The sequence below is a fragment of the Anolis carolinensis genome, unplaced genomic scaffold (assembly GCF_035594765.1).
Source record: "Anolis carolinensis isolate JA03-04 unplaced genomic scaffold, rAnoCar3.1.pri scaffold_8, whole genome shotgun sequence".
Taxonomy (NCBI): domain Eukaryota; kingdom Metazoa; phylum Chordata; class Lepidosauria; order Squamata; family Dactyloidae; genus Anolis; species Anolis carolinensis.
Genome location: NW_026943819.1, coordinates 4,135,454 through 4,145,770, shown reverse-complemented (window position 1 = coordinate 4,145,770; position 10,317 = coordinate 4,135,454). Strand labels below are relative to the sequence as shown.

The 10,317-nt window shown below is 41.8% G+C and overlaps 1 protein-coding gene and 1 long non-coding RNA gene across 3 annotated transcripts; one reads left to right on the top strand and one right to left on the bottom strand.

The window, feature by feature from the left end:
* Positions 1-383: 383 nt before the first annotated feature.
* Positions 384-5,781, bottom strand: rnf26 (ring finger protein 26). 2 transcript variants are annotated; one of them, XM_062961097.1, is made up of 2 exons: positions 5,604-5,781; positions 384-3,645 (listed from the first exon to the last, which is right to left on the bottom strand). In XM_062961097.1, the coding sequence occupies exon 2, from the start codon at positions 3,283-3,285 to the stop codon at positions 1,822-1,824; it is 1,464 nt and encodes a 487-aa protein (XP_062817167.1). In that variant the 5' UTR covers positions 3,286-3,645; positions 5,604-5,781; the 3' UTR covers positions 384-1,821. The 2 variants fall into 2 exon arrangements, with proteins under 2 accessions (XP_062817167.1, XP_062817168.1); XM_062961098.1 differs by lacking the exon at positions 5,604-5,781 and adding an exon at positions 5,384-5,540.
* Positions 5,782-7,048: 1,267 nt separating this feature from the next.
* LOC134293486 (uncharacterized) lies at positions 7,049-10,003 on the top strand. The gene is made up of 2 exons (XR_010000436.1): positions 7,049-7,240; positions 7,725-10,003. It is a non-coding gene; the product is annotated as an uncharacterized LOC134293486 (long non-coding RNA).
* The last annotated feature ends 314 nt before the right edge of the window (positions 10,004-10,317 follow it).

The following is a 10,317-nucleotide window of genomic DNA, read 5'->3' as shown; positions in this document are numbered from 1 at the left end:
CTCATGCCTCTCTGATGTCTCTTTCCAGTTCAAAGATTAAACTAGCTGTCTGTGTGCATGTGGATGATCACTTACCTTCCTCTTTCCCCCCTGTAAATAGGTGATAAGTTATAGGCTAATAACAGCTATTCATTGGGCTATTACTAGATTTGTTCTCATTGCCCCCTTGCCCTATAGATGTTTACTGATCAGCTCGGAAAGGAAAAGAATCCTAAAAATGATTGTGGAGCCAAACAACTAAGTCTAAGCATTGTCCCCTTGTGCTCCTGCAAATATTGAACTAACACAGGAAGATTGCTCACTTGGACAGGGCCAATTGTTTTAGGGATCTAGAAACCAGCTTTCTTAATACAGCCCCCAGTTACACAAATTTAACACAGACAAGGAGTCATAAACAGCTTTTACTCTGGTTATCTCAGTCGCGCCTGGAAGCAAACTATTACGACTCCAGCTCTGCTGATAGAACATTGTTGTTAGCAAACCGAATGTTATCCTATTATCAGCTTTTTGCCCCAAAGGGAGTGGAATACATTGTGCAACAAGGCCGGAATGGCAATTTGGCATCGGCGACCTGCAGAGGTTGCATGCCAACGGATGTTAACAAATGTAATTAGAAAGCAAACTATAGTGAAAGACATTTGTTGGGTGTCCAGCTTGTCTTTCTTATGGATCTGAAGGCCTCAAAGAGACAGGAAAACTGAAGGCTAGGAAATGCTTTGGACCATTGTCAAGGTTCTTTTGAAACCACACCATCAAATGGACTATTATGGGACATTTCAGGATCATCTAACACACTGGCTATGCTTCTTTGATGGAGGAACACTGTCCTATAGGATACACTCACAACCCTTTCTGTGGATAGCACCAGTTAGATAGTTACTGATCTGAGTTTATAGGCCTTCCCATGAGAAAAGTGCACATTATCCCACAGTGTTAATGTTAACAGCTGAACTACACCTTCCATTGGCCTTAACCAACACTGCCAAGAGCCAGGGATTAAGAGAATTGAAATCTAAAACATCTGGAAGGCACCACACTTCCAATAAAGAAATAAAAGGCCATTCCCTGGCTTTCCCCCCCCCAAACTTTATTAAGAATTATTCCTGCTAAGGAAAGTCTGAATTCTACTATTATTCCCAACTAAACTCACAAAGTCAATGGGATTCAGCAACTGGCTCGATGGGACTGCTTCAATCAGACCTAGGAACAGAGTTCAGGTCTTATTCTATGTTCTAAACCAAGGATAGGAATTGTATTGCCTTCTGGAAATTGTTAAGACTACAACTCCCAGCATTCCTCACCACTGTCTATAATGAGAGCTGCCGATCAGCAGCATTATCTAAGTCTGTTCTAGACTCTAATGTATATAAAAATAAAAATACCTGGGATTTCGGCACCTGGTTGTGATCTTGTTTTTAAAATAACCAGTTCCTTGCCATCAACTCATTGATATATCTCGAACTGCAAAGTATTTGGTGCATTTTTAAGCCCCACTTCTGAATAATCAAAATATCTCAACTAAAAACACCTTTATGACCAAGGAACAATAATGATTCAGACACCCATTCTGATCCACTACTGTGCTTTCTGATGGCAGCAACAAGAGAGTGAAAACAGAAGTGCATAGAAACCACGCATAGTGTTTTCAAAGTTTCACTCATTTACAATAGTACTTTGGAAAGAAAAAAGAGTAACCTGTGTTAATGAGGATTATCAGCACAGCCCTGGCCTCCAAAGGACATTGTGGCCAATACACTCACACAGTCTGATGGAATGTGGATATAGCTATCTCTCCCCCCCCCCCCCCGAAATAAAACATGTTCACAGGTAGACATTAAGAGTCTGTAGGATCATCTGCCGACAAAGTGGACAGTTACGCTGGTATATGTTCTGCTGCAGCAGGATTTCAGTGCATTCCTGGCAGAGGCAAAGATGCCGGCAGGGAAGCAGCAAGACTGTCTTTGTTTGGTCCTGGCAGATGACACACTTCTTTCGCTCCTCTTGCTCTTTGAGGAGCAGCCATGGATCGTCGTCCTCTTCCAGAGCATTCAGGTGTCCTTTTGTCACAGGTTTGGTGGATGATGTGCTTGGTCCTTCATCCTGAAGGTGTCCAGATGCCGCATTGTGTTGTGTGGTTGGTCCCAGGTCAGCATCTGTCCTTGGCTGGTCTCTGTTGGCTCTGTGTCGGGGACGGACTACAGCCTGTTGACCAGTCACAGGTGCCCCTTGCCTTCTAGGATGAGCCACAGCAGGAAGAGCTTGTCTCTGAACCACACCAACTACTTCCTGTCTTTCTTGATTGGCTTCCACCGCAAACGGCTGCTCTTGTTCGCCTTGGAGGTTTGCTCCACCAACAAATCTATTCCAACTGGCCATCTGGAGACTCCAATCGGCTAACCTGCGCCAGGTTTGTGAGCTCAGGACCATATCCAATGACAACAGCACCGCCTGGTAGAGACGACGCAAGTCCCTGAGCAAGCGGTGGTAAGACGGCATGGTGTTCAGGTAGTCCGACACCTGGGCCGCCAAAGTCCATGTCAGGTGAGGATTAAGGATCAGGATGCTGGCGGCAACAATCACGGACAGCAACACCAGGCCGTAAAGGTTCAGCAAGAATATATTAATTAGTAGTTTGCTCACGGAGGCCATGAGATCAAACGCCAGCTGGCAAGGTGTCCACAAGAGAATAGCCATCGCAATGGCGCTGCTGGAAAGGCGAGCGACGAAAGCGGCAAAGATATCTGTGACTCTCAGAAATGGGCCAGCAATAGTCTCCCAAAGCACCAGCCCCAGAGAGAAAAGGTTCTGGGTACCAATGAGGCAGATGTTGATAGTGCTGTTGATTAAGTAAGCCACGAGGCTCATGGCAATGGCACAGACTTCGCAGATTTGCCTCACCAGCGACTGGCCAGAGCCAACCAGGTTCCAGAAGCCTCGGTGCATGATTTCTTTGCTCCTCAGAGTTATGTGGGCAAAGAGGTGGCCCACTAACTTCAAGCTTTCCATGGTGGAGCAGAGGCTACGAAGCACATTGAACACAGTGTGCAGGGAGCCCATGGTCAGGTAATATGCCGCTTCTGCGATGCAGAGTAGAATCAGCCCGATCCCGTTCCAGCACTGGATCACACCAGCCGCCAAGGTGTTGGGCAGGTTATAAATGAATGCAACCAGCCAAACCAGAGCAGAGACCAAGGTTGAAACGAGGAAGAAGTTGACGTCCAGCAACATCAGGGCAATGTCCAAAATCATTGCCATGCCGTTGATGACCAGGAACACTAGCTCCATAGCTGAGGCTGAAAGGAAGAGATGCTGCAAAGAGGAAAAAGCTGTTTGTGGACTGGAGTGAGTTATGCTGCTTTCCAAAAGACAGGTTAACGATGTATTATCTTTGATAGTTTTATGGAAAAAAATCCTTTGGCGAGGAATTGGAAGGTCTTGGGTGCCCAGTGGAGACCTTTATATCCTACATATAGTCTAATTTTTATTTCAGAAAATGCTTCAGAAGGTGTCAGGCATCCATGCTGCTTGAAGTTTTGGTCCTTTCTCCGTGACGTAACAGGAATGAATACTTTGGATGGCTAAAACAGCGAGTCCCGGGCCTTTTGTTGCTGCTGATTTTGCCATTCACAAGAGCCACAGCGGTCACTAAGGGGAAAAAGAAGCAAGTTAAATAGCTGCTTGTGGACTGGAGTAAGTTGCGCTGGTTATCAAAAGGCCGGTGATTGGAAGCAAAGCTATTCAATGCTAATCAAGGTGGCCAATGGGAACATTCACACTTCCCACAAACAAACAAGAGTTATTTCTCCCTCCCTGGACATTATTTCGCAGACATACATCCTGGAAAACTCACAGCAACCCAGTATTTGCTATGTCTTTGGCAAAAACAGCAAGACTGAACTATTACTTATTTATTTGCTACATTTATATCCCGCTCTTCTCACCCTAAAGGGTACCCAGAGCAGCTTACAAACCAAATGAACATACAATATATTATTAGAATACCACAATATAAACATTAAATTACTATATTGTACTATATCATTATATGGTAATATTATTAGCAACATTACATTTAATATATAATTAATATTATTGAGGGGTCCCTGGTGGCACAGTGTGTTATTTATTTATTTATTATTTATTTATTAGCGACATTTAAATCCCGCCCTTCTCACCCCGAAGGGGACTCAGGGCGGTTTACAAGAATATATACATACAGTAAATTATATTATACAACTATATTGCAATATTATTAGTAATATTGCATATAATATAAATATAAAATTATAATAGTGTTAAAGCGCTGAGTTGCTGAACTTGCGGACCAAAAGGTCCCAGGATCAAATCCCGGGAGTGAAATGAGCGCCCGCTGTTAGCCCCAGTTCCTGCCAACGTAGCAGTTCGAAAACATGCAAATGTGAGTAGATCAATAGGTACCGCTCCAGCGGGAAGGTAACAGCGCTCCACGCAGTCATGCCTATGGCCACATGACCTTGGAGGTGTCTATGGACAATTCCGGCTCTTTGGCTTAGAAATGGAGATGAGCATCAACCCCCAGAGTCGGTTACGACTGGGGTTACCGTCAGGGGAAATATTTACCTAATTAATATTATTATATTGTATTATTAGTAGTATAATATTGTACTCCATTATAATATTACTGTATAATCAATATTATATGTACAGTGGAGTTTCACTTATCCAACACTCGCTTATCCAAACCTCTGGATAATCCAAGCCATTTTTGTAGTCAATGTTTTCAATATATCGTATTTTGATGCTAAACTCGTAAACACAGTAATGACAACATAACATTACTGCGTATTGAACTACTTTTTCTGTCAAATTTGTTGTATAACATGATATTTTGGTGCTTAATTTGCAAAATCATAACCTAATTCGATGTTTAATAGGCTTTTCCTTAATCCCTCCTTATTATCCAAGATATTCGCTTATCCAAGCTTCTGCCGGCCCGTTTAGCTTGGATAAGTGAGACTCTACTGTATAATCAATATTATATGTACAGTAGAGTCTCACTTATCCAACATCCGCTTATCCAACATTCTGGATTATCCAACGCATTTTTGTAGTCAATGTTTTCAATACATCGTGATATTTTGGTGCTAAATTCGTAAATACAGTAATTACTATATAAAATTACTGTCTATTGAACTACTTTTTCTGTCCAATTTGTTGTATAACATGATTTTTGGTGCTTAATTTGTAAAATCATAACCTAATTTGATGTTGAATAGGCTTTTCCTTAATCCCTCCATATTATCCAAGATATTCGCTTATCCAAGCTTCTGCCGGCCCGTTTATGTTGGATAAGTGAAACTCTACTGTATAATATATTATATATTTAATTATGTATATAACTCACTGCCTGTGAGTTGTTGGCGAGGCTTGATGGAAGAGGCAAGCCTGGGCACGTCCCTTGGAGCCTGAAGAAGGCCTCAGAGGACCTAATAATCAGTCCTTTTAATTAGTTTAATTTGGGTGTGGGGGAGGGGACAGTCCCTCAGGCCTCCCCTCCCCCCAAGAGGGACCCTTTAAGGTCAGTTGAAGCCAGAAAAGCAATTAAAAGGGGTCTTTTTTCCTACCCTCTTCTCCTTCCCCTCAAAATAAGCGACGCTTCTCGCCTCGAGCCCCCTCTGCTGCTTCTTTATTAGGCTAAGAACTTGGACTAAACCCCTCGATGGCGACGCTCTTCCCTCCTCTCTCATGGGCGCCGCCATCTTGGTAGGCGGGGCCGCGCCCTTCCCCTCCCTCCAATCAGAATCGGGGAATTCCAATTCATCATCCCGCCTAGTCAGGCGGGGAAGAGAAATGTCCTCCAATCAGAATCGGGGAATCCGAGAGGCGGGACTTGTATCGTCATTGCTACGCCGTCCCATCCAATGAGCGTCGGGAACCCCTTGAGGCGGGGCGTTCGTAATTTGTTGATTCCATTATTATCCAATCAGAATCGGGGAACCCTGTCCCTCATCCCTGGCTTGTGATTCGATCGCTGCTGGACGGTTGCGAGGTTGTTTTTCTTTGGTTGTGTTTTCGTCCTCTGATTGGCCGGATTTGAAAAAGGCTCGTGGGCGGTTGCCGTGGCACCTCGGGTGGGCGGGGCAGATTGGAAACCCCGCCCCCTACTGAGTCCTAACAGACTCGAAAGGCGTGACCGTTAAAGCCGTTAGTCGATCACGTGCTTATGAGTGGGCGGGGCCTCTTTGTCTCATTTTCTGCACGCTGAGCCTGAGGGAAGCAGAAATAATAATAATAATAATATAATTTAAATATAATAATAATAGTAATAATAAAGAAAAAGATGAGTACTAATAAATAACAATTGAATAATAAATAGAATAGTAATAAAATATAGTAGCAAATAATATTACAAATAATAAGAAAATTATATAATATAAATAATAATATAATTATTAATAAAATATGGATAATAATATAGTAATATACATAATAATATAAATAATAAATATGAATACTGATAAATAAAATATGAATAATGTAGTAATATACATAATTATAACAATATAATAAATATGAATACTGATAAATAATAAAATATGAATAATGTAATATAATAAAGAATCAAATATAATATTACTAATAAAATATAGTGCTACTAATAAATAATTAGGAATACTAATAATAAATAAGAGTACTATTAAATAAGGTTACAACAACATCTGAATTACGGCTCTTGTATAACGTCTGGTGGATGAATGGCATAAGCACTTTGCATTGTTTTAAACTTTGTATATTGTATTTTATGACTATTTTATGATTGTTTTAACTGTTTTAATCATTTTAGTTTATTGTATATCAGTGTAACGGCATCAATTGCCACTTGTAAGCCGTCCTGAGTCCCCTCGGGTGAGAAGGGCGGGGTATAAATAATTGAAATAAATAAATAAATCTGTTATAGAACTCCAATAGTTAATAATAAATATGAATACTAATAAATAATAAAATATGAAAAATAATATATAGTAATATAAATAATAATAATAATAATAATAATAATAATAAAGTATAATAAAGTATAATAAATAATATGAATAAATTAAAATGTAGTGCTACCAATAAGTAATTAGGAATGTGTTGTCGAAGGCTTTCATGGCCGGGATCACAGGGTTGTATATCTTTTGGGCTATCTGGCCATGTTCAAGAAGTATTCTCTCCTGACGTTTTGCCCACATCTATGGCAGGCATCCTCAGAGGTTGTGAGGTATGGAATTAGGAATTAGGAATACTAATAATAAATAAGAATACGAATAAATAAGGTGACAACAACATCTGTTATAGTACTCTGATATGACGATGATAACGTAGTCTGTGTACATTCAGAAGAAGATCTACAAGCCACTCTAAACACCTTTGCAGAAACATATGAGATGCTCAGCCTCTCATTGAACATTGAGAAATTGTATTTATTTTTTAAAAAATATATTCATTCCCTGCCTCTCCCGATGGCTCGAGGATGAACCCCTTTTGGGATGAATGCTCTCCTCTGTTTATAATAGCTTGCAATGCACCCCTTTCCACGCACATCCGCAAGGCCTAAACACATATATCTCCTATTTGCCTCCCAAAGAGATCTCTCTTAGATATGCCTGAGTCTGGAATCGAGGTTAGTGTGTTTTTGTTAAATGTCTGTTTTGGTAGATACATTCATAAAACGTGTTCTGACGCGTCTTCCGTTAAACCCGCAGGGCGATTCGATCAAAGAGGGCAAAGGTCTCCTTCACGGGAGGAAAACTACAACTTCTGGTCCGGGAAGAATCCAAGCATGTTCAAGGCTGAGTTGCGAAAAGGAACAACAATGCCAGTCATCTGTATTCGTTTATGCTTTGCACTTATGACTTCTTCTCAGCGTTTTCTCACAAATTTGCAGGATCCGCAAATTCCTGTCGGTCACATCAGCTCATTTTAGATCTGCCGCATAGCCTTCACCTGCAACTTCCATATTCACGTAACCATCGCCACTTTGTTGCACATGTCCACACCATCTCAGATGAGATTCCTTCATCTTCTCGGCAATCGGATTAACTCCGAAGACTGTATCGATTGGAATCCTGTCCTTCAGGATAACACTCATTGACCACCTGAGCATCCGCATTTCCATAGTGTGCAGAGTTTGCTCGACAGCCTTAGTGGTTGGCGTATAGGGTGACCGGCCTCACCACCATCCTATAGATTTTCTATTTTAGGCAGATTGGGATTTTCTTATCACTCATCACTTCCTACTACATCCATGCAGCATTTGTGAGCCCGTGAGTATCCAACAGTACCTTGTTGTTGGAGATAATCTTTGAGCCAAGGTATTTAAAGCTGGTCACTTTGTTGAGGTCAGTACCATTGATATTGATGGATCATCTGATGGAGCCCTCCTCTACCAAGGATCATCTGATGGAGTCCTCTTCTACCATGGATCACCTGATGGAGCCCTCCTTTACCAAGGATCATCTGATGGAGTCCTCCTCTACCAAGGATCATCTGATGGAGTCCTCCTCTCCCATGGATCACCTGATGGAGCCCTCCTCTACCAAGGATCATCTGATGGAGTCCTCCTCTACCAAGGATCATCTGATGGAGCCCTTCTTTACCAAGGATCATCTGATTGAGCCCTTCTTTACCATGGATTATCTGACGGAGCCCTCCTCTACCAAGGATCATCTGATGGAGCCCTTCTTTACCATGGATCACCTGATGGAGCTCTCCTCTACCATGGATCACTTGATGGAGCCCTCCTCTACCATGGATCACTAGATGGAGCCCTCATCTACCAAGGATCATCTGATGGAGCCTTCCTCTACCATGGATCATTTAAAGGCAGAACAAACTCTGAGGAACGTAGAGGCCTTTTCTGCTCTGGCATTGGAAAGCAAGTAAGGAAGCAGTATGACAGTTTATTTGCCCCAAACCAAAATAGAATCCTATATTTTAAAACAAGTCTTCTTTTCCATCATGTTTTGAGGGTTTGGTTTGGTTTTAAGGTGAATATATACACAACTTTGACAGTTCTTCAGAAGGAGCCAAGACCGGAGCTGTATAACATTTCACTGCTCCTAATTCATGAGATGTTTTGATTGCTCCAGAAGTCTGTTTGCAAAAACGTTTTATACGTACAACATGCCTCAGGGGAAAAGACCTGATATGGAAAGTCCCTTTCCCTGTTTGTTGCTTGGTTTTAGGACGTCTTGTGCGTCAGCAGTCGGACTTATCTGGCATTCCTCTGGCCTCCTATCATGTGTACAGATGGCGGCTTGTTCAGGAAACCTGCACACCTTTGCTACCTGAAGTTGTGGAATGCAGGCTACTCTCTCCTTTGTCTACCTGTTACATGAAAACGGCCTTTTCCCAGAAAGTAGCACGAGTTGAAAAAACAAAACTGAAAACTTTTTACCAGAACACGAGTGGCCAAGGGTTCTCAAGACGGCAAAAGTGATTTATGAGTTGGGAGGCACAAACTGGGATGTTTGCTTTTGTTTGGTTTGCAAGAACTGAAGTTGGGAGTAGGAACCTGGGATGTTTCAAAAGCAGTCGATAACATGGGATAATAGTGAATTCAGACAAATCAGGATTGTTAGAAGTATGAGGAAAATGGACAAAATCCTGTACTTTGGATCACATAGAGAAGGGTGACTGTGCCTATGGTGTTTATTTTGCTGTCTATGCCCCTCTTCAGAAGAGTTCGCCTCACTTTCTGTTCCTGCAATAATTAGATTTTGAACAACATGGCTTGTTGTGAAAACAAGGATTGATAAAGTTTCATCAGAACTTTATCATGAGAACTATTTCATGAGTGAATTTGCCTTCTGAAGGGTAGATTTCTCTCACTACCTGTTATCTCACACCCGTTCTTAACTGTGATTTGTTTGTAAGTCTATAGAAATGAAGTTTTGTTACATTGAGCCTCGTCTGAGGTGGTATAATATGCGGGGGGATTTTTTGATAACAATATATTGGCTGTAGTCCTTTGACGCAGAAATCTCTCCGGCCACGTCGCTAGCAACCTTCTCATATTGCTTCCAAAGCCGTCTTGTCTGCCGATTCTACCAATCTTTGCTTTCCTGGGGCTCCTTGAGTGTTTTGTATTTTTCCATTACGAGGAGCTGTTTCTACTGTTTATGCCAGTGCCCTTTCTCTAAAGTCTCTTTGGCCGAAGCAAATCTCGATTTAATTGATTTAGGAGAACTCAAGGCCTGCTGAAGCCAGATGCCCTGCTCTGAAAGGCAAGGCGGTGTATTAGCCTGTCGTTCTGGTCTGATCCATTTGTGGTAGAAAACAAACTAGAACTGGATA